Consider the following 25170-nt stretch of genomic DNA (forward strand, 5'->3'; position numbering starts at 1 on the left):
GAGAATGTCAAGGTATGATCCCAATGCTAATGCATATAATGAAATTGCATGAGGGATCTTAGGGTCAAAATTGGGGTCTTACACCAAGCATGCACCATCCTAGATTTAAACCCTTGGGTGTCTTTCCCTTCTTTGAAAAATAAACCCTCTAACAAGGTGTTATTAGGTTTGTATTTCATAACTAACCCAAGTTGACGTCTCGCCAAAGTCAGATTGTAGTTGATTCCCCCTTGTGTACCAAGAAGAGGCACATTAGAGAACTCCCCATAACTATCATAATCTCAACGTCATTGTAAACAGAAGAATACCAAGTTATATCATCATTGGTGAGAGACATAAGTCTTTGGGACCATCTTAAACAATCATTGTTTTCTTTGAAGATGGGAGATTGCGACAAGTGCGAAATAAACCACTTGTACAACAAAGGCGCACAACAGACAATAGTTCACCTCCTTTAAAAGTCCTATGATGAATGGAGAAATAAGTGTCACCGAGCAAAGTTGCAACCAGATTCCTAATCAAGAAGATCCTCATAGCATTAACATCAACAAAATTGTCAATGTTGGGAAACAATACCAAACCATGCATGAGTAAGGCAAGAATAGCTTCAAAGACCATCATGCTACTAGAATTGGCAAAAGATAAAGCTTTCTCAATCAAAATTTTTGAAGTCAACCCTCTGATACCTCTTTTGACAGTGAGCTTAGCATCTATGTCAGACTTCCTCAGGTGAATAGCTTCAGCAATAGCCCGAGACTCAAGAATTCCCTCCACCCCACTAAAAGGAACCCTATAAGAAACTAGTATACCCAAAAGATGAGCATACTCCTCCATGGTAGGCAATAACTGATAATCAGGGTTCAAAGGTTCGGAGTCACGAGCATGGAGCCAAGGGTAAGAACCAATCCACAATGTATGTACTAAGGGTATAATCACATGTAGAACAAGGTTCTAAAAAGTCCCAAAGTCATAATTCCATCTTTTGGATATTGCCGGCTTAAAGGACTACTTGTCAACCAATAAAATTCTCAAGAGAAACTCGACTGAGTGCAGTATTGCGTAACAACCAATTCAAGTCTATACATGAATAGCCACCGCACTACATCCTAAAAGGCCAAGATGGGTTAAGGGTTCTAAGGTCCTCAGCTTCTCGGGCTCCTAGGTCAGAAAAACTAATGCCAACTACGACTACTCGCGTGACATCAGTTATCCCAAAGGGGCTTCCACTGAGTCGGGGATCTCAAGTCAACTTATTAAGGATTAAGTCCACGTGAGAAAAACATGACTATACCACCCTCTTATCATAAGAGCTCTCAAACTCGGGTATAGGACTTATCTCACCACACAGAGATCACCAAGCACCAGACAAAACAAACAATAACAAATGACAAGAAAACATAATATATACACAAAAACAAAAATGAGCTTAACCCACTAAGGACTACTCCCCAGCAGAGTCGCCATTTTTTCTGTAGCAGTAAATTTTTTGAGATTAATCTATTGATTAACTTAACTCATAAAGTAAGAGTTGCCACCATGCTTTTATTATTTCTAAAGGAAAAGGGAAAGAGTACGAACAAAACCTAAAGGAGTTTTAACAAAAAACTAATAAATTGAGAACAAGGGTCTAGGGGTTAGTTATGCAAAGGGAAGGTATTAACACCCTAAACATTCATGGTTCTCCATAGGAACCTCTTTGAAAATGTGTATATTTTAGTTTGAAAAGGGTGTTGTTTTCAAAAGATTGGAGAGATGGGAAAAGAAATGTTTCTTATAATTTTGTGTTTGCCAAGACCTCTTGAAGTCTCGTGCCTACGAACAAACAAAATGCAATGGAGGATCAAAACCTCGTAGTTCGTGTTAAAAATGAAAAAGGTGTTTGTTTTGATTCTTTTTATGAAAAAACATTTTGTCATTTTAAGGAGAATACTAAACTAGTCACCCACATGTATGAGAACTTTACATCATCATGAGAAAGGCTCCAACTTGGATAAGGATCAACAAGTATGCCACTAGCTCTCTTGGATGGAAAATAATTATCATCAATGCTATTAGGATAGGAGAATTATATCTCAACTATTGAAATGACTCATGTCTAAACTTTGAGAAAATGTTTTAAAAGGAAAAGTGCACAAAGGGCACAAAAATGGTTTGAATGAGTTATGCATTTTTTAGTCTTTTGAAATTGGTTTGAATATGCTTAAGATGAATTAGCATTTATTAGGAAAAGGTTTTGAAAATCACTTGACAAAAGTCAAGGTCTGTTAAGAAAATAGTTCAAGTTGGAAAATAATAAGGTTTTGAAAAAAAGAGGCAATTTTGAAAATTAAAAAGAGGGAGGAGAATAAGAGACTATCCTAGAGAAAAAAGTAAAAGTTAGGAAGGAAAGATCTAACCAAGAAATAGCAAGCTTCATGACATAAGTCAAGCAAGAATTCCTTCCTTTGGATTAAGCCTCAAGCTAGCCACATAAGCAAATAATAATCCATGTATCAGATGAAACCAAAGTAACTCAACCAGGTCTCCAAAAGAAGTCCAAAACAAAAGGTATCAAATGAATTCCAAGGTCTCAAGTTACAAGTCCCATATCAAATGTCAAGATCCTAATTCTAAGTCCATAACTCCACAACATTGCTAAGGATAGTAACCACAAGTCCATGCATCAGGAGAACCAAGTTTCCTTTTAGGTTTTTCTTGTTAATGTTTTCTTTAAAGGGATATAAAAGAAAAGTACAAATGGACAAAGAACAAATGACATAATCACAAATAATATGATATGGAATGCTAAACATAAAGTACAAAGTAAATGACATAAGATAAAGGGACATAAAGTAAATGACTTTGAAGTAAAGGTTAATACAAGTAAAATGTTAGTAAATGATGTTAGTAATCAAAATGAAAGATGGTTTGGTCATTTTTTGGAAAACAATCAACTATTCACCCACAAGCATGAAAACATGAACCTATACATCATTATGAGAAGGGCTCCAACTTGGATAAAAATCAACAAGTATGCCACTAGCTCTCACAAATGAAAAAGGAGCAATATTTTCATACAATACCATGAGGAGTAGGAGACTTACTACCTCACTTATAAAAATACATTTGCTTTTGGGACAAATTTAGCCTTATGTTAAGCAATCGTAATTAGACTTATGTATAAGTCACAACCATCTGAGGTCGGTCAATAATAATGTTAGTGTTAATACATGCTAGAGAAATGATATGTAAATCATCCTTCTAAAGTTATGCCACACACAAAAAAAGAAGAAAAGAAGGAATGATCAAGCACAAAGGCTAGGAGGATGGTCCATTACTCCAATCCACACTTCATAGTGCTTAGGATAAACTTATGCATCAATCCAAAGTACCTTAAACGATCTATGATCGACTATGAGGTAGATTTGAAATGAGAAAAGTTTATCAAGTATTAATCCATACATCATAGACAAGATGAACACAAATCATTCAATTGATCAAATGGAAAAGAAGGAGATGAAGAAGCAGATGACAAAAGAGGTCACACTGAAATTAGACCAAAAGTTTGATCAAGTCATCATCAACATCAATCATCCATTTTGGTGGATTAGGGTTTTCACCTCATCAACGCTCAAGATCCATTGAGTTTGATGAGACTCATGATCCAAGGCCAACAGAAGTTCACAAAGGTCACACAAATATAAAATGCAATTAAATGAAATAAAAATGCACCAAAAGTAATTTTAAATGAATTTTAAAATGGAAATAAAATGAAAAATCTACAAAGTCCTTCAAAACACCAAATAAATGGCCAAGAAAATTATGGAAGGTTGAAAATAAAATAAGAAGCATGTCATAAATTTTTTAGAATTTAAAAATGCAGAAAAATATTTTTAAACCAATTAAAACAAAGGAGAAAAAAGACAATTCATGAAAAATAGAAAATCAGTGAAATAAAGTGTGGAAAAATAAAAATCAGATGATGAAGAATAGAAGAAAATTTTAGAAATTATTTTGAGATTTTTTGGATGAAAAATGGAATTACGAATTTTAAAATAAAAAGCAATTAAAAATAATAAAAGAAAAATAATTAAAATCAGAAAAAACACGGATCGTTGGATCACGCCTCATTAATTGACGTGGTAGATCCAACACTCCTCAGATTAGGATGCATGGTGGAACGCACTACAAACAACACATGAGATCCAATTTAAAACCAGTCAATCAGAACATTTCGTTTGTCCAACGTGTCTGGCCAAACTTAGACGACCTGGAACACTCTGGTCATCTTCTCTAGTGAGCTCTCACCGGAGTTTCATCGTTTGGTAAATTCAGAACACGAGACCACCACCGTTGTGATCCTCTTCTCATCCCAAATTCAACCTTATGCTCCAGATTCATTTATATAAACTGAGCAAAGAGAATTTCAAAGAAGTTTCAGAAACAAGCAAGCCACAAAAAATAAAATTAAATGATGAACACGATCAACCAACACCAGATAAGTTAGGGGAAAACATCAGAGAGTGAAGGACTACATTATGGTAACTTGTTTAGTTCAAATGATGCTCATAACTACCTTGTCCAGATGGTGATCAGAAGTTGATGAAGCTTGATCTAGTTAGAGAACTTGAGAAGGTCTCAGAGCTTGAGAATTGTTGCAAAAGTTTCAGAGGATGCTGAATATGCTAATGGAATCAAGAAATTGGATTGAAACAAGCTGAAACTCAAAACACGATAGTTGATTTTTTATGGAAAGTTCCAAGTTGCAACAGGGATTTCTTGGCTTTCCAAAGCTTGGAAATGAATACAATAGCTTCCTCTATTTATAGGGAATGTGTTCAGATCAAAATATGTGTGGGATGATGTTGAATTCATGCAAAAACGAATTTGATCCAATCAAAAGTCAGCCAAATGATGTGTTTCAAAGGTCAATTAACTTTTGGAAACTTGGTTAAACATGTTTATGTCCAAAACACATGCTAATTTGTCTTGGAATTAATATTAGTGAGTTTCAAATTTCGGACAATGGTGATTTCATCAGTTCCAAGTCACCAGTTCAACCCAATGGGGCATCCTACTCAGGAAGCTTTTTGATTCCATTCTTTTTGCAATGTGTTGACATCATGGTAAAGATTACAGTGTGCCAAGAAAGGTTGCATTTGGATGTTTGAGCATAAATTTATGTCATGTTGAAGTTGGCATGAAAAATTGATCATATAACTTAGAATAATTCAAGTGTTCCATGGCTGAAAATGACCTGTAATGTCCCAATGAAGTCCATGGCCTTACAAGCATATTTTGACCTTGATCCTTGAATTAAACTTGTAGAGGGTATCACAAATAATATTGTGAAAAAATAATCAAGCTCAAATGTTTAAAATTGAAGAAGTTATGATCTTTGAAAGTTGAGAAAAAGTCGCTTGAAAATAGGTCAAATTTCACTAAGTCCACAAATAACCTATAATGTCTCCAAACTTTTGGTGATCCCCCAAGAATAATTGGCTCTTTTAATGTGAATAGAAGTTGTAGAGGATGTTGAGAAGATTCATATGCAAAAATAAGCATAAAAAATGTTGATAATTGAAGGAGTTTTGATCCTTGGAACCTTGACTTCAAAATGTTGACTTCTTGGTCAAACTTCTTAGAACAAGCTTGTGTAATTGGACTTTCCTTGAATTTAAAAGCACATGGGTGATCATATGAACTCAAAATAAAGTTTCCTTGATTAAATTATTCAAATCTTGAAGTTTCTTGTTGAAAAAGGCATGGAAGGAAACACATGAACCTTTGACTTTCCTTGAGAAGCAAGTAACAAAACTTTGAGATGCTCTTGATTGAAAATCCATGCCTTTCATAATAGACTTAAGGAAAATAAAACATATGTTTTCTATTTTTATTAGTGGTTAGATAAGAAATTAATCATATGAACACAAAGTTAGAACACCAACAAAGAGGTGCTTGGTGATCCCTGCAAAAAGCAAACCCAAAGATGGATAGGGGAGGACCAAAATGTGACCTTGTTTGTTGAAAATGATGCAAATGATATGTGCGACCTTAAGGTTAAAAATTAGGGTATGACAACAAGCCAAGGTTAATTGTACCTTTAAGATACTTGAAGATCCTCTTAACAACTGTTAAGTGGGATTCTCTAGGATCTGATTGGAAGCGAGCACACAAACAAACACTAAACAAAATGTCAGGTCTAAAAGCAGTTAAGTATAAGAGATAACCAATCATACCTTTGTATAAATTTTTCTATACCTTAGAACTTACCTCATCCTTCTCAAGGATACATGTAGGATGCACGAGTCTTCGCTATCTTGCATTCTGACATGTCAAACTTCTTCAGAAGTTCTTTAGTGTATTTACTTTGATGAATGTATGTTTCTTCTGGGCTTTGATTAATCTTAATTTCTAGAAAGAACTTGAGCTCTCCCATCAGACTCATCTCAAATTCTGCCTGCATAGACTTAACGAATTCCTTGCATAAATAAGCATTAGTAGAACCAAATATGATATCATATACATAGATTTGAATAACAAGGATATAATTTTTGAATGTTTTATAGAACAATGTTATATCAACCTTCTCTTTGGTGAAATCATTTTCTAAAATAAAAATGCTTAGTCTATCATACCATGCTATAGGAGCTTGTTTCAGACCATACAATGATTTCTTAAGTTTGAAAACAAAATCTGGGTTTTTAAGATTTTCAAAACCAGGAGGTTGGTGTACATTCACTTCTTCAATAATGTAACCATTCAGAAATGCACTTTTAACATCCATCTGATACAAGATGATGTTATGATTAAAAACAAAGGAAATTAAGAGATGAATAGACTCTAACCTGACAACTAGCACAAAGGTTTCTGTATAGTCAATCCCATATTGCTGATTATAGCCTTGTGCAGACAGTCTGGCCTTGTTTCTTACTACATCTCCTTATTCATTCAACTTGTTTATGAATACCCACTTTGTCTCAATGACACAAGTTCCTTTGGGTCTTGGCACAAGATCCCACACGTCATTTTTTGAGAATTTATTAAGTTCTTCTTGCATAGTCATAATCCATTCTATGTCAAAAAGCATTTCATCAGCTGATGTGGGCTTTATCAGGGATACCAAACCCATAATCGTCTCTTCAGAAGGTTTAAATGAGGATATGGTTCTGTCTGGTTCAAATTTATCACCCGGAATAAATTCTTTAGAGTGTGAAGATCTTTATTTGTGCTTCCTCATAGAAGTTTGAAATTCAACATCTTCTGGTTGAGTAGCTTCAGAGTCTTTTGCTTCTGAAGTGTTACCTTCAAAACCTGAATAAATGATCTCCATATCTGCAAAGTTTTCAGCTAGCTTTGACTTTTTAGAGTCAAGCTTGTCATCGAATCTGACATGGATTGATTCTTCAACAATCTATGTCTCAGTGTTATATACTCTATAGCCTTTTGAGCATTCAGAGTATCCTAACATGATGAACTTATCTGCCTTAGAATCAAACTTGTTCAGATTGTCCTTAGTGTTCAACATAAAACAAGAACATCCAAATGGATGAAAATATGAAATGTCGGGCTTCTGATTCTTCCATAATTCATAGGGAGTCTTGCCCATAATAGGTCTTATAGAGATCCTATTCTGAATGTAATATGTTATGTTGACAACCTCTGCCCAAAAGAGCTTATCCATATTAGTCTCATTGGTCATAGTTCTGGCTATTTCTTGTAGAGTCTTATTCTTCCTCTTTACAAATCCATTTTGTTGTAGAGTTCTAGGGCAGGATAAATAATGGGAAATTCCATTTGTATCAATTTTTTTTCAAAATCTTTGTTTTCAAATTCTCCACCATTGATTACTTCTTACTTTAACAATTCTGAGATCTTTAATGTAGAGTCTCATTGATCACTTCTTACTTTAATAATTCTGAGATCTTTATCATTTTTCAATTGAGAGCAGAAGGTAGAAAATGTGACTCATCCTTGTGTCTTAAGAATTTCGCCCATGTCCATCTACTATAGTCATCAACGATTATTAGTCCATACTTCTTACCATTGACAGTAGCAGTTTTCACTGGTCCAAACATGTTAATATGCAGAAGTTCCAATTGTCTGGAGGTGGAAATAACATTTTTAGATTTGAAAGAATTTTTAGAAAACTTGCCCTTGTGACATGCTTCACAAAGAGCATCTAAAGCAAACTTCAGATTTGGAAGGCCTCAGCCTAAATTAAGCTTATTTAGATGAGAAATCCTCCTCGTACTAACATGGCCCAATCGTCTATGCCACGTCCATTTCTCTTCATTTACAGACATAAGACATTTTACATTTTGATTTTTCAAATTAGAAAGTCTTATTTTATAAATGTTGTTCTTCCTCTTTCCTTATGAATGACAACTTTACAGGAATTTTGATTGAAAATAATATCATAACCATTGTCACTTAATTGACTTATGGACAATAAGTTATGCATTAATCCTTCAACTAATAAAACATTAGTAATGGAATGGAGAGAACCGTTACCTTTCTGATCACCTCCGAAACCAACTACACCTCAGGCTTAAGTTCCAGGCTTTGGAACACATTCCTTATTCTCATCATGTGCCGCGAGCATCCAGAGTCTAGGTACCATGACTGGTGTCTTAACTGTGCTGCTAAGGATGTCTCTTCAGAATCTGACTCAGATTCATATTCTAATTGAATCTTCTCAGCAGGAGCTTTTGTGCATGCTATCAACGCCACATTAGCTTTCTCTTCCCCATAGTCGTCTTCTGAGGATTCTGAATCATCCCATATAGCCATCAGACCTTTCTTCTTCCCTCTGAAGTCCTTCTTCTTATGTTTGTCTTTCTTCAACTTGGGACATTCATTCTTGAAATGTCTTGGCTCCCTACTCTTAAAGCATGTGATGCTTTGTTGACTCCATCCTTATTGAATCTAGAAGTAGACTCAGAACGACCACCTGTCCTTCTTTGTCCTCTGAATTTGCCTTGTCTTTTCTTCCATAGTTGATTGAAACGTCTTGAAAGAAGAGACGTTCATCTTCTTTTTCTGATTCTTCTTCTGAATCTTCATCTTCTCCTGCTTAAAGAGCTTTTGTCTTTTCAGGGTTTCCCAAAGACTTCAAACAACAAATTTTCTCTTTCTCTTGGGCTCATCTTCTTCAAGCTCAAATTTATGACTTCTTAAAGAACTAACAAGTTCTTCAAGAGAGGTGTTGTTCATAGTAGTTACCATAGGTCTCCATCTTTTAGGTAAACTTATGATGATCTTCTTTACATGATCAACAATAGAATACCCTTTATCCAGAACCTTAAGTCATGCAACAAGAGTTTGAAACCTTGAGAACATGTTCTGAACAGTTTCACCGTTTTCTATCTTGAACACTTCATATTTCTGAATCAAGGTAAATGCCTTGGTTTCCTTAACTTGGGTGTTTCCTTCGTGAGCTATCCTTAGAGAATCAAATATGGACTTTGCAGTATCTCTATTGGTGATCTTTTCATACTCAGTGTATGAAATAACGTTCAACAAGATAGTTCTAGCCCTGTGATAAATTTTATAATCTTTCTTTTGTTGTTCTGTCATCTTTCTATTTTATTGCCACTAGCATCTACAGGGTGTATGTATCGATCAACTACCATATCCCATAGATCTATGTCATGACCTAAAAAGAAGCTTTTTATTCTATCTTTCTAGTAATCAAATATTTCTCCCTAAAAAACAAGAGGTTTAACGTTATAATGATCTTTATGATTTACAGGACCAACTGGTGATGGGAGAGCAGCCATCGTGTTTCACAAACTGGATCTTTATCTGACACTATTAAGTGTTTGATAATATTATCAAGACCAAAGCCAGGCTCTGATACCAATTGAAGGTGGCAAGAAACACAAGAAAGGGGAATGGGTTTGAATTGGGTTTTTAAGATTAAAACTTTTTCATCCCGACACAATCAAATAGTAAACAATGAACAAAAATAAATAACACAGTTATTTTTATTCTGGTTCGCTGTTAACTAAGCTACCTCTAGTCTATCCTCCAAGGTGATTTTGCCTTATCAATAAGGACTTAATACACTATAACCAAATTGATTACAGACACACAAAAACTATTCGTCTTTGTCTTCTTGAGTCTTATGACTAAACCCTAGTCACTCAAGGAATACAACTCAAACAATGATATTACAAGAATGTGTTTACAAGATTGCTTCTAAGAAAGCATAATACCACAATTTTAGGTACAATGAAATACTCACACAATAACAAACAATGCTCTATATGTGTTTCTTTTCTCTACACAAAAATAATATTTAGTTCAACAAAAGTGTTGTGTATTAGCATAGTGAATGGGCGTGGAGCGTTAGCATTAGCAACTTGTCCAATATTCCAAGTCTCCTTTATATAGGCAATGAAAAGATCTGTTGAAGGGTAGAATTGGAATACGAAAATGCAGTTGTAGCCTAGCATAACGGCTCGCATAATGGGAGGAAAATGGTATAATAGTATAACCCTTAGCCCACAAAATTAACATAGTGGAAGGAATATTTGATCTTGTATTGTGTACTATTTTCCTTATGCAAAACCTTTTGATCTTGTCTTATAATCTTCATAGGCTTAAGAATAAATGATGTTGAAGTATACTTAGAAGGATCAAGAGTCCCGTTGAGAGAATCTTCATAACCTTGGTCTTCAAAGTCTTGACACAGTTCCTCAGAATTTGGTCTTCAGAGTCTTCAGATCTTGTTCTTTAGAGTCTTTAGAGTTTGAGAGCACAAAATCTTGAAGGCTTGACAAACCTTCAAAGGCTCTTCTATCATAGTCACAGTCAGAAGCTTTAGCACAAACATTCATCAGAATCGTTGTCTAAGAGCGTTCCAGAACTTGACATCGTCTTGTAAAGTAATTTTGTATCTCTTCAGAGTCACAGTGTGTTGAGTTCAGAATCTGATGACATCACACACCAAATCTTTAGAATCAGAATCTGTTAGCGAAAACTACACACTAGACAAAACCATTAGGGTAGAAAATTATTCTCTAAGAAACAATGTATTCTTATCATCGAAACTAAATAGCAGATGCATAACCAAATCTTGTTCTTACATTATGTGTGTTATGCTTCCATGCGAGGATCTTTGCAGCCTTAGAAGGTTATTTTGACATGTTGAACATTCACAAGAAGGTCCCTGCCACCTGTTGAGACAATATACGAGTGCCAGACTTCCCTAGGAAGATCCTTTCCACCTCTTAAGTCAACATATGAATGTCAGACTTCCAGAGGACGATCTTTGTCTCCTTTTAAGGCAATATACGAATGTTGGATTTCTATAGGAAAATCCTTGCCACCTCTTAAGGCAATTTATGAATGTTGGACTTCCATAGGGAGATCCTTGCCATCTCTTGGTGCATTATAAGAATGTTGGACTTTTACAGGAATATCCGTGTCGCCTCTTAAGGCAACATATGAATGTTGGACTTCCATAGGAAAATCCATGTCGCCTCTTAAGGCAACATATGAATATTGGACTTCCACAGGAAGATCCTTGTCACCTCATAAGGCAATGCACGAATGCTAGAATTCCTTAAGAAGACCCTTTCCTCCCTTAGGGAAAAATATGGTTGTACTATCCACTGAAGACCATCCCATCTAATATCTAGCCCAAGGGACGCGTCTGAAGTCTATCCCAAGAGACTTAAATTAAAGTCTTGTATAAGGGCTTAATATAAGTCCGCCCCGAGAGGTCTAACGCCTTGCCTGAGGGACTCATAGTCTCATCAATCAGACTCATCATGTAATCTCACACGAGGGACAGAGTTCCATCGAACAAACTTATCCTAATTCCCCGGCCGAAGGAATTGGAGTTTCCTCGGGAGGAATCCAACATAAAGTCTCACCCAAGGACGCGACTGAAGTCTAGCCCAAGAGACTTAACTTAAAGTCTTGTCTGAGGACTTGATAGAAGTACCTCCCAAGAGGTCTAACACTTCGTATTAGGGACTTGTAGTCTTAGCAGTCAGGCCCAACATGTAATCTTGCCTAAGGACTAGAAGTTCCATCGAATAGGCTTATCCAAACTTCCTGCCTGAAGGACTTGGAGTTTCCTCGGGCGAGATCCAACATAAAGTCTCGCTCAAGAGGTCTAATTCTGCTCTTGAGGGACTTGTATTCTTGTTAGTCATAATCAGTGTATAGCTTTGGTTTGGGAGATTCAAGAACTGGTGATGTCTCAAGGCTCTGTAGCTTATAGCACCCCACCCTTTGTTAAAGCCCTCGTGCTTGAGGGACTGCTTAATGTTATATTTGTGAAGGGCTTGGTAAGAGAGAGAGAGAGAGAGAGAGAGAGAGAGAGAGAGAGAGAGAGAGAGAGAGAGAGAGAGAGGTAACCTTCATAAGGGAGACACATATATGTCAGCCACCATTAGAAACAATCCCGCCCTAAGAGTCCCATACTCGCCCTGTCATAAGAAATGTGGAAAAAACGTATCACAGGTGAAGGAAAGTCATAGTCAACTAACTGATCCACGCCACCCTAAGAAATAGGGTTTCGTATTAACTGAGTGGACGATTATCAGTCCCTAGAAAATCCTAGGTCTAATGAGCCTCTATAAATAACTCTTCCCTAATAATAGAGAGACAAATCATTATATTCACCATATAACACATAAACACACATAGCCTCTCACCTCACGTGAGCTAACTCTCTCTTACCACCTTAAACATCACCAAACATAATCTCTCACCACCGTGGACAATCCCTAACCACCATTAACTACAAAGACCTATGGGTATCCCCTATCCACATAAGGATATTAAAACATACTTTTATATATATATATATATATATATATATATATATATATATATATATATATATATATATATATATATATATATATAGGACATATCTTATGAGAATTGTAATTTTATGTGAGAATATGATAATGAATAAAAATCATTAAGATTTAAAATAAATGGAGTAACCCATATCATTGTAATATAACACACATACTTGCAGTTACAAAAGAATAAAAATTTCAATTTGAGAGCAGAGAGAAATTCTGCAGAATTTCTTCTACTTCTTCCTTGTTCGAAAATCTTAATCTCTCTTTCTTCCCCAATTCAATTTTATTTCTTTTCATTACTATTGTGCACCGAAATCTTGTAACCAATGTTGGTTGATTCACTCGAATGAAGAACAAGAGAGAATTCGATTAGTGTGATTAATTCTTGTTCATCAAGATTTGGTTCAGAATTCTCCATTGATTTTGGTGAACTTCTTGAAGTGAAATTGGTGAATATCTAACTCAAATGCCATAATACCTCCAACAAGAATGATTGTAAATGCAATTGTCAACTTTAGTGCCATAACTAGTACGAAAGTGACAATTTAAAGTTAAGATTTGGAGTAAATATTAAAACTTACTTTTAAAACAATACAATCTTTTTCATATGTAATCGAGTTGACTCATCAACCTAACGAGTCAAACTATGTATAATTCAAGTTTAACTTATTTAGGCAGCGAACTTAATTTTTCACTCATATTCAGCTCATATGATTCATAAGCATAATTCAACAATTTAATTGTTAATTCAAATTTTAAAATATTTTCGAATTGGTTCGATTTATTGTCAACCTTATATATAAATGATATTGACTTTTCAAGACTTTACTTGACCTGTTGGATTTCTAGTATAGTACATCTTTATTTATTTACTTTCATTTTCAAATATTTTAAACATTTGGCCGGAAATATGTAAACAATGCATATAAAACCAATTCTATCAACTGATACCGTTATAATTTAGGAAGCAGGGTTTTCAATTTAGAAAATAAAAATAAAAGATAATCATTTTTTTAGCAATTATTTTTTATTATTTAATTTGTATTTGTATTTTTATTTAAAATATATAATAGAAAACTAATATTTTTTCATTATTTAATAAAATTAAGGATTAAATATACGATATGTTAACGAAATTCGGTTTATTCCGGTAAATATTTTTTTATCCCCTTAAAATATTAAAATTCTATATCTTTTGTCCCTAAATATAAAAGTTATCCTGTAATATTTTATTTTTTGATTTATCCCCGGATTAAATGTTCAAATTATACGCTTAGGGGGAAAAAAATATATTATTTGGAGAATCCAAAATAAATATTAAAGAGGTAAAACGAGACTCATCTATATTATAGAAGGTGTGATATATTTAACCATAAAATTAATATTTCTCTAATTAAACTATATATTTTTTTTGAAGAAAAACATATTCTCACTGACATAAACATGAAAAATTCACATTTAAAGAATGCACGAGGATTATTCTAAAATGAATTCAAAAATAATTTGAAGGATTACGATAATAAAGCACGAATAATTCAATTTTAGGAACATATTCTGCATCTTCTATTAAAACTAGTTGTTATTCAAACTTTCTATATAAATATTTTCAACAAACCTAATAATAGTCATGATCTCTCTCTACAATTTGTTATATTCAATATTAAACTTCTCTTCACTTGAATCCTTTCAATTCTTGATATTTCTTTACACAAGTAAACATTATCCAAAACTAATTACTAAATAAAACAATAAAACATAAATGAAATTTAGTTAAATAATGTTGAGTTAGTAACAAAATGAGGAGATTGTGTAAAAAAAAAGGTTATTGGTTCGAGTGACGACCGAAAGTCAAGCGCGTGTCCGTGTCTGTCCGGTGCAATTCTTCAAAAGACACTTTTTCTCTAACCTCTCTCTCTCTCTCTCTCTCTAAAACTCCAGTTTTCACTTTCACACTCATTCATTCCATTATTATACTTCTCTCTCTGGAAAGTCCCAGGTACTTACTTATAGCTAGTTAAATCAATCCTTATTTTGTTCATCCCTATGTCTTGCTTTTCTCCTTCAACCAATTCAAAACACACCACAAACTTTTTCTGATCATTTTCTATCCTTACTCCACAAAAAGAGACAAATATGGATGCTATAAGGAAGCAAGCTGCCAGATTGAGGGAACAAGTTGCCAAGCAACAACAGGTTATCACTCATCATTGCTATTCTACCTTTCTTTTCTCTCCTTTTTATGCTATCACTTAGGTTGAAGTTGCTTCTGTACCATGGGGCTATGTTTGAGTAGAATTGATTCTAGTTTAAGTTAGAATTTATAGTTTTTTTAAGTCTAAATATGATTTTTTTTCTCCAACTTGTTTATAACTAAATGTCTACAAATCTTAAACTAATTTACATTCAACTCATTTTAAAATAAATCGATTAATTAATTTTTTTTTATTGCAAAACCTAACATGCACTTTGTGAATACTTGATTCCACTTTTGGTAGAGAAAATTTTGATTTTAGAAGTGTAGAATTGATTTTAACATGTTTGGATGTTGTCCAATAGAATTGATTTTTAACCTTGAATTCATTGTAAATTTTATTTTATATGAATGTATACAGACATAAATAATTTTACTTTTAGTCCGGATCAATTTCTGTAATGAAAAATTAATTACACAATAAGGCTTGTTTTTATTTCAAGATTGAAGTGGTGGTGGTGGTGGTGGTGTGGGATTCTTATACAGAAAGTGTTGATTCTGTTTGTAAACTGTTTGTTCAATTTACTGTGTTTGTAGTAATGGTAGTTTCATTTCAATATTCATGTGTTTGACATTTGTCTCTTATCATGTTGTTGTTTTGTAGACTATACTTAGACAGTTGGGTCAACTTAGCAATGAACCCCTCATGGCCGATGAATCTGAACTTGAGTGTTACCAGAAACTTCAAAAATTATACACTTCTACAAAGACTGCTAAGGTGTGTTTGTATTATCAATCCGTTTATCAGTTGGATGCTGACATTCTTCAAATTCAGGGAGCTTTGTCCGGTAAATTTTTTAACCAATGTGGTTGATTCTTACAGCATTTTCAGCGCCATATTGTTCGTGGTATTGAAGGATTCATCTCTGTTAGTTCCAAGCAGATGGAGATAGGTGAGCTTTGCTTTTCGCCTATGTATTAATTTGGTTTATGCCTCAAAGCCAATAATTGATGGATGTTATGTTGTGTATACTTCAGTGAGGAAATTGGCTAAGGATTGTTGTAAATATGGGACTGAGAATAAGGATCACGGTAGTAATTATCCTCTTGCAAGGGCTTCTCTTCAATTCGGTAACTCATATGATATATTGGAAAATGAGAGGGAGACTTTGCTTGGGATCTTTTGTGATCAGGTAATCTTTTGGGATATTTCTTTGATACTAGTACTCTTTAGTGTAGTTTTTAAATGTTCATTTTGTGAATTATAACCTTACATTACCTTAAGTAAATGATGTTATCAATGTACAAATTAATGTCACTAAGGGAACTATTCACTTGTTAGTGCTACTTAATCGAAGTCCTAGTTCTTTGGAACTATTAGTAATATACTGTCAATTTTGCAAGATTTTCCCGTCTTTTACAGTCAGTTGTATGTCATATTTTGAGTCTTCAATTTTGTCAAAAACAAAAATGGTGCTTCTAATTATGCTTTAGGTTTTGTATAGATCTCTGAGCCACTGCGGGCTCAAATAACAGGAGCTCCTTTGGAAGATGCACGCCACCTCACCCACAACTATGACAAACTTCGTCAAGAAGTAGAAGGCCAGGTAGTAATTTACTGCCACAATGGCATGCATATGGTGGTATGCAATGCGTGGTATTTATCTTAGATATCTTCTCACAGGCTGCTGAAGTTTTGAGGCGTAGATCAAAGTTGAGGGTTTCTTCTCTTCCTTCAGACAGTTCCATGAGGCTTCAGAATGCAGAGAAAAGGTTGAAAGAACTTAAATCTGCCTTGGTGGCACTCGGTAGAGAAGCAACTTCTGCTATGTTGTCAGTTGAAGAACAACAGCAACATATAACTCTCCAGAGTCTTTCTACATCGGTATTGCTAGATTCTCTATGAAAATCATCTTGCTGTGTGACTGCTGATTTGATTTTTTTTTTTTACTTATTTGAAACCTATATAGTTAACACTCCATTGGCTCCTGATATGACTTTTATGTGCCATTTTAATAGCTGAATAGACGTTAACTGTTAAAATTTTGAAGTGTAAATATTTTTTAATCAAGTCTTTTAGTTTGTCATCGGCCAAGTTGCCTCCTACATGAAGATTTGAGAAGAGATAAGAAAATATACATGTTTTTACGATACATATTTTCTAGTCAATTCATATATTAGGTTGTAGAACTGAGTGGGTTAAAATGAAATCTTCACACTAAATACAGGGTTTGGTTACTTGAAATGATAGACTGTAAGTAGTAACTAGATTTCGTCACAAGATATTGATCAATATTCTATAGCAATGGTTCAAAATATTTATATTAATCGAAATTCATGATTTTTTTTGTTTTGTTTTCGCCACACATACAGAGGTGTCTTATCTAATATTTGAACCTTAAGCAAATTGTTCTGATCTATCCAAACAGAAAATCTTGTTTTTCACCTTTCCATCTGTTCCCTTTCTTGGCAGGTGGATGCTGAGAAAGCCTATCATCGGCATGCCCTTGTTATTCTAGATAAACTATATGCTGAGGTTAGCTACCACGTCAACTGACACTTCTTTCAAGTTGGAAAAAATTATTTATAGTTCTTATGTCTATTGTATATGTTCGATTCTGGCATAATATTTATATTCTGATCAAATTTGTAACCTGTTCCTTCTATTGGATGTTCTTGGAGTTAGATGATCATGATTGACGAGAGACAAACAAAAGACCCTACATCATTTCCACTCCAAAAAGATGGATATAATCAACCCGCAGATGAGAAACCTAATTCAAACGGCATTGATTATAAGCACGACACCCAAATGGGCACATACTTTTTTGCAAAGGTAAGTCGCATAAAGAAATAATAAGTTTGTCTTTAGTGACCCTACATTACATACCACCATATTCTTGCAGTTGACTATTGCTCAAGACAGCTTATGCTAATAATTCAGCTTTGGTTTTGTTGCAACTAATATCATATCTTGATCTTTGTTTCATTTCTTTTAAATGTTAATCTTCATCTACTCGCGGATAAGAATTTTGGATGTTTGATATGTTATATTTGCGCAATCTTATATTTACATTCTGAAATTGAGTTGTGCTCATCGTCATCATTTGTCTTGCAGGTCATCCATACATTTGACGCTCAAGCTGAGGGGGAGTTAAGTTTATCAGTTGACGATTATGTTGTAATACGACAGGTATTTCTTTGAAGACTTTTGAGTCAGTATGGCTGAACTTCTTAAGAAGTACTTTTGAAATAAAAATTATTAGCCATTAAAATATTCATATGGTTAAGCATTTTCCATCTAGTGTTACAGTTGACTTAATCATTACAAAAATAAGTTATAATAATAGTAATGATGATGATGTTATTATTGATATTTGTGAAAGTAGGTAGCAATCTTTATTGACAATGAAACCAGGCTCATCGATTTGATTTGCATTCTTATTCTCCTTTTGGTGGTTGAATTTCCAGGTTGCTACCAATGGATGGTCTGAAGGAGAATGCAATGGCAATGCCGGATGGTTTCCCTCTGCATATGTACAGAGACAGGACGTAGTACCAGCGAACAAGATACCGGAATAACATCGAAGTTATGCCAACATTGATCTTTTTAATAGGTGTGGCAATATCTGTACATTCTCATATTCACGGATTAGGCGCATTTCAAAAGCCACAGCACGTGCTTGCAGTTTTTTTGGGGGTGGTTGTGATCTGTGCAGTATGTTATACATGTAAGCACCAATTGTATTCATATATAGCAGCAGTTGAAATATGTAGATTGATATATGATTTGCATTTTTGCTTAAGCCCTTAGGGTCATCTAAGGAACTTTAGTTTTTGAGATGGATAAATGTCAATGTTATATTAAGATGGTCTGTAATTCTGAATGATACATGGTGAGAAACTTTGTATTAACACAAGTTTTAACCTATCATTATGTATAAAGTAATTGTTTTTTGTTTTGTTTTCGTGAAATAGTATTTTGCTAGACTAGCTGAAATAAATATAGCTTTTGCTTAAATGGTCCCTGGTATTTGATTAACTTAAGTAGATTATTGAAACCAAAATGAATATTCAATTAAGACTCATAGGTCATATACAACAATACAATATAGCATACCAGCTTGGCAGTCTTTTGCAACATATCATCTTCCCCCTTACACCAACCTTAACAACTTGCTTTTTAAAACATTTTTTTATGTTATTATAGTCTTAAAAAGTATGGCAGATAAGACTTGTCACTCAAGAAACTCAACATCAAATAATATGGCGGTAAATTAGTTATTGGACAATCTGTTACAACACTGATAACATATTTAAGGCAAGTCAGTTTTATATATATGAAGGATGCATATCAAATTCTAAAGGTCCTCTTTCTCTGTACTGAAAATAAGTATCAGATTCTCTACTTTATGCTATTCACATGCATTATGCAATGTATCTTCAAAGTTGAGTGCCAGAGACAGAGGCAAAAAAGTATGAATTTTCTTGTATGTTTAAGGACACAAACAGATAGACACATGCAGATCAGAGGCAGATTATCATTCAACCTAGTTTCATATGCAGATTCACATGATGTTTATGTACTATTTATTCAATATTTCACTTGTATACAGCTTTAGTTCAGGAATGATTTCACAATTCAATGAAGCAACACCATACGCATAATAGGAAAGACAAATATTTGTATATATATGTAAACAGAAACATGTATAGAAGTACAAGGCAATTTGGAATATTAGCAACACTTTTGTAACAACAACTAGAAGGGATCCAATCCAAAATGTAGCAATGCTCCATGGTCTAATAATCATCACTCAATTCATCTTCAATATCAGAAATATTCATCCTAGCAGATGCATGTTTAACCATTTCAACAATCTTCTCAGCCTCACGGTTAATTTTCTCCTCTTCTTCCTTCAATGCTTTCTCAATCATATTCATCCGTTTCTTGGTTGACAAACTTCTAATATCAGACAAAAACTCATCACTTGTATCTTCCTCCAATGACCCAACAATATCATCATTCTCCTTGCTTTTCTCCTTCTTCTTCTCCTTCTTAGGAGAGCACCAAAAACAACCCCATTTTCGAGGCGGTGACGGGCTAGGAGACACATACTTCACCTTTGAGTGTTTCTCTTCATCTTTCTTCATTTGCAATGGCATGAACAGCGAAGACATTGAACTTTCTTCAGAGGTATGAGAAGAGTCCGAGGGAGAAAAAGACCCATTTTTTGGTTTCGGCTTTGGTTTCGGACCCTTTTTTTCATGTGAAGAATTTGAGGGAGAAAAGACAGACCCAGAATCAGAATCTGGATTATTTATGGATTTAGTTTGTTGGGTAGGTGAAAGATTGAGACTTTTTGGGGGGTTTGCTGAATTGGAGGTTGAAAAGGTGTGAGGTTTGGGATGGTAAGGTGGTGGGGTGGTGTGATTAGCAGGGAAGGATTTGAGTTTGCGGAAACGTGATTCGAGGTCTGTGGGAAGATCGGAATGGGTGAAAGAAGAACAATTGATGGCAGAGATTTGTTTAAGGAGGATTGAATCTTGTGCTTGAGAGATGATTTCTTCAATGGTAGAGTCTTCATCGGTGTCGGAAGAAAACCCGACCATTTTCGGAGAGGGAGCTTGTTGTTTTGTTTGTTGTTGTTGTTGTTACAAGAGCAAGAGTGTGTGACAGTGTGTGTGAAGAGTGTGAAAATGGAGAAGAAATGCATAAGGTGCTGATTGTGAGTTGAACAACGGCTAATTTGAACAGTCTTGAAGTGTGTGGGTTCCACTCGCGCATTTCTAGGGACCCACTACTTTTGACATCTACTCATGAGCTGGTTGCTTTGTGTTGCGTCATCGAGTTTATCAGTTATATTTTTTTTTAAAAATTACATTCTATATAAGTATTTATTTGTTACCAAAACAAAACAAAAAAATCTGTTCCATAAAGCTATTAGGATTTAAACTAAATTCCGCATTCTAAAATTTTAATAATTAAATTAAATATAAATATTTTAATGAGATTAATATATACAAATCATATATTAACAAAAATAAAAATCACAATTTTGAACCAATCGAGTTTACGAGTTCACAAATTTAAAACCATCCTGATTTAGAAGACGAGAGGTGGGGTTTCGGTGAAATAATACTTGCGATGCGGTGGTGCGGAGCAAACATGTAAGTTTAACACTCCAACGCATAAGTCAACGAGATAATGAGAAGTAATGTGAGAGTGAGAATGATTTTGAATTTCTAAATTAAGAGAGGTTGAAATCGTTCAAGCGTGATGTGACGTGTCGTGAGGAAAACCGTTTGATTGAATTGGACAATAATTGATGCGTTGGAAGGAAAAATTGTTTGCTTCTAGTCAAAGTGAAAGTATACTTGTTTTGTACGCTTTTCTACTTAAAGTTCGTTCCCAGAACAGTTGCCCCAAGCCCTTGTTCCTATTTTGTATAACGAGGGTTTTGCCGTGCACACCTTTAAGCTAGATGTTAGCAGAAGTAAGTGGAAAGTCTTGGCGGGACGTCACTAGCATCGAGAACAAATGTATTAAATGTATTTCTCTTGATTGATGATGTTTCACAAGGAAGTCCTAACACATATCCCTATGTATGACGATAATGATATCGTATATTACTCCGGTCTGATTTATAAGCAAAAAAGATAATTTTTACGCTTATTAAGAATGATAATTAAGTACATTTAATTGTCTTGATTTCATGTGAAAGAGATATCAGAATTACTAATATACCCTTAATTAAATAGTTGCCAACTAACACTATTAGGTAATTAATGCAGGAATAATTTTGGAATAAAGACATTAAATGTGTTTAAATTTGTTGACATTTACTTATAATTAAGGCCAAAAAATTTAAAAGACTTTTGTTTATAAATACGGCCGGAGGGAGTATATCTTAGGATAATCAAGTACTCTGGATAGTTCCCGACGAGATCTCGAAAGTTGGTGGCGTGGTTCATGCTTCCTACTATAATCAATTGCATGGTTCGCTCATGTTTAGACACATATAAGGAGTTATGGAACTACTAATTTCTCTTTCTTTCTCATTTGAAAATTTCTGACTTATTCACACCACTCTTTTTGGAAAGATCTAGAACGCATGGGCCATCAACTTCATTTCTTCGATGTTACACCCATGCATCATTCTCTTCACTTTTTTCTTTCTTCATTGGGGTTTCTAGAGAAAGGAGTTACGAGATTTCTAGTCTTTCAGTTTTTCATTTTGATGACTCCTTGCCATAGATGTAATTTGACAGAGATGTTAAATTTATATTTAAATCTTCTTTGGGATGCTATTTATATATATTTATTTTTATGTGTTGGCAGAACCTTATAATGAAGAACTGTCCACCCAGAATCTCAAAAGCGACTAGGGGTAACTCGACATTGTAGGTGGATCAAGAGACCTTGGTTACTACATCCGCCGTTGTGGGTGAGGACAAATTGGACCATGCCTTTGCCGGGTGGGATCTTCTTCAGATTGAGGGGGTGTTTCCCCTTGAGAAAGATAAGATGATAAGCAAAAAATATGATGGGTAAGTCATTCCTCTTCATAAATGTCTATTTTCTTTGATATACATTTTGTCTCCATTTCAACGAATTTGAGGTTGATGTTCTTAATGATTTACACATTTCTCCTTCATAGTTACACCCAATGAGTTATGTTTACGTCAATATCTTTCGGTATTGGTGCGAGTACAAAAAGAAAGTGTTGACCATAACATTTTTCTTTTATCTCTTTAAATCCCAACACACCTCACACCGATTCAACGTGGGGTCAAAGCCTAATATCTCTCAGGAAGTGTACTAAGATGTTTGACATTTACACAGTGAATGTGAAGTATTTCAAGGAACGATAGTAGTTGATATTATGTAAAAGTGTGAATTGGAAGTCCCACATTGCTTAGAAAAGTGGAGGTTGAGCATTTTATAAGTGAGAGGACCCATACACCTATCACCTTAAGCTTTTGGGTGAATATGTGGTGTCTCTCTTTCACTTGTATGTTGCTCTTTACCCAATATTGATGCTCCTCATGCTGACACAATAGTGGTATCAGAGTTGATGGTTCAATTAAGAGACCAACTCTTTGTATCGAAAGTCTTCTTGACAATGTGGTGGTCAGGCGGCGTGTTCCATTGTAGTGTCCGCAACAATGGTACAAATGTATGTGGATGAAAGAGCTTGTATTTGAGGAGAAACATAATGGATGAACTAACACTTAAGGGGAATATTATTGTGTATAAGTGTGAGTTAGAAGTCCTACATTGCTTAGAAAATTGGAGATTGAACACTTTATAAGTGAGAGACTCATACACTTATCATCTTAAGATTTTGGATGAATATGTGGTCTCTCTCTTTCTCTCACTCGTGTGCAGTGACGGAGCCAAAAAAATTTAATAGAGGGGGTAATTTATATAAATATTTTCTTTATTTAAATTTAAATATTATATTTAAGTTTTGTATGACTTTTTATAAAATAATCATATTTAATAATAAAATTAATATCATTTATCAAAATATATTTTTAATTATAATTAACATATGTAAAGTAAAATTCAATAAATAAAAATATATTATATTAATATTCAAAAGTCATAATTATTTTGAGATTAAAAAAAGTGAAAATATAATATTTTGAGACAAAATTCCACATTAAATTTTGAAAATATTTATATTTGCAAAATTGTCAACCATTAAAGTTTTAGCAATTTTAAATATAACTCTCATAACAATATGAAAATTTTAAACTTTATACAAAAAAATTGATAACTGGTATAATTTTAAACTTTTAAATTTTAATATAATATAATATTATATTGTTATTATTATATAATTAAAGAGAATTACAAACAATAAACTTGCATTTAATATAAAATAATATGTACATGTTTTAATTAAAATATATGTATTAATGTAAAAAACAATACTAATCATAAATAAGTATTAAAAGATACCAGGGGCACTAGCCCACACTTATTTGCATATAGCTCCGTCTCTGCTTGTGTGTTGCTCTTAATCCAATGTGGATGTTCCTAATGATGACTAACACTTAGTCACTCCTCTATTCATGATGACTCATGCTAATGTGTGTAACATAGAAACTGAGCCTCCTTATCAATGTTTTGATAAATTCTCCAAGTTTTGGTGTCAGAGCCATTTCTTGGCGGACTCTGGGGTTATGTATATAAAATGGACTATTTGTCTTAAGAGGAGATTTAAATGAAAAGGAAATTTATATCCTTCTTCGAGGGTTTGGGTTTCGTCAACGACGTTACCACTTCTGATGCAACATAGAAGAAACAAAATAAGTGGTACATAGAGACACGCTTGCTGGTGGACGTCGTCTCAAAAGAGGTTAAGCAACTAATTTTTGGTGAGTAAGACATGGAACCCCCATTTTCTTGAGTGTTCCTTTGGTGATTTACTTTTTAACTTGTATGTGGATCTAAGGTCTAGCAGGAATTGCAGCTGATGATGCTTTGATCCTTTGAGTGATCAAAATATTTTTGATGATGACTCAAATATTTGGTAGAATCCTTTTGGTTGAACCCTTACTTGATCGTATTGATCCCTAGTGATATATTTCTATTGTTAAATACTATACCTCGGGGGACAAATGTCGAACATGATGTCCTAGACAACCGATTCGATAAGTTAAACCAGAAACACCATAATAGCAAAACTAGATGATGAAAAAAATAGTAGATAACACGATAGTTGTTTGCGCAGTTCAGTGAAACCACACCTACGTCTAGGGATTGAGTCCACAATCCAAGAAAGGAAATTCATTATTAGTAGTTTGATACAACTAGCTTGACAATTAACAACAAACCCTATGTTGTTCAATGCCTCTTCCTAACACTAACCAATGACTTTCTATTTATGGCTCACCCTAAACATGAGAACCTACTCACTTTCTTCTCAATCACACAACCCGTGATCGGAGATTACAACTCAATAATCAATGTTGAATACTATTGTTCAACTCTAGACAAACCAACTATGCAAAGTTACTGAAACATGATGGTGTACATACATCAATAACAAGGATTCAAAATAAACTCTAGCACTCTAAAATATTCAATGTATTGCTTGCTTCCTAATGTAGGTTTAAGCTCCTTATATAACATAATAACTCTAGACTTTTCTT

The 25170-nt window shown here is 34.2% G+C and overlaps 2 protein-coding genes across 2 annotated transcripts; one reads left to right on the forward strand and one right to left on the reverse strand.

Annotated features, from left to right (window-relative positions):
- Window positions 1-14646: 14646 nt before the first annotated feature.
- Window positions 14647-18965, forward strand: LOC127119880 (SH3 domain-containing protein 2). The gene is made up of 11 exons (XM_051050239.1): window positions 14647-14808; window positions 14938-15005; window positions 15668-15781; window positions 15887-15956; window positions 16042-16196; window positions 16509-16610; window positions 16688-16888; window positions 17477-17539; window positions 17690-17839; window positions 18122-18196; window positions 18475-18965. Exons 2-11 carry the CDS (start codon window positions 14946-14948, stop codon window positions 18583-18585), a joined length of 1101 nt encoding a protein of 366 aa, XP_050906196.1. The 5' UTR covers window positions 14647-14808; window positions 14938-14945; the 3' UTR covers window positions 18586-18965.
- A 588-nt stretch (window positions 18966-19553) lies between these two features.
- LOC127119881 (uncharacterized) lies at window positions 19554-20743 on the reverse strand. Its single transcript, XM_051050241.1, has one exon. It carries the CDS (start codon window positions 20614-20616, stop codon window positions 19807-19809), a length of 810 nt encoding a protein of 269 aa, XP_050906198.1. The 5' UTR covers window positions 20617-20743; the 3' UTR covers window positions 19554-19806.
- Between the last annotated feature and the right edge of the window lie 4427 nt (window positions 20744-25170).

Source organism: Lathyrus oleraceus, chromosome 2 (assembly GCF_024323335.1).
Source record: "Lathyrus oleraceus cultivar Zhongwan6 chromosome 2, CAAS_Psat_ZW6_1.0, whole genome shotgun sequence".
NCBI classification, from domain to species: domain Eukaryota; kingdom Viridiplantae; phylum Streptophyta; class Magnoliopsida; order Fabales; family Fabaceae; genus Lathyrus; species Lathyrus oleraceus.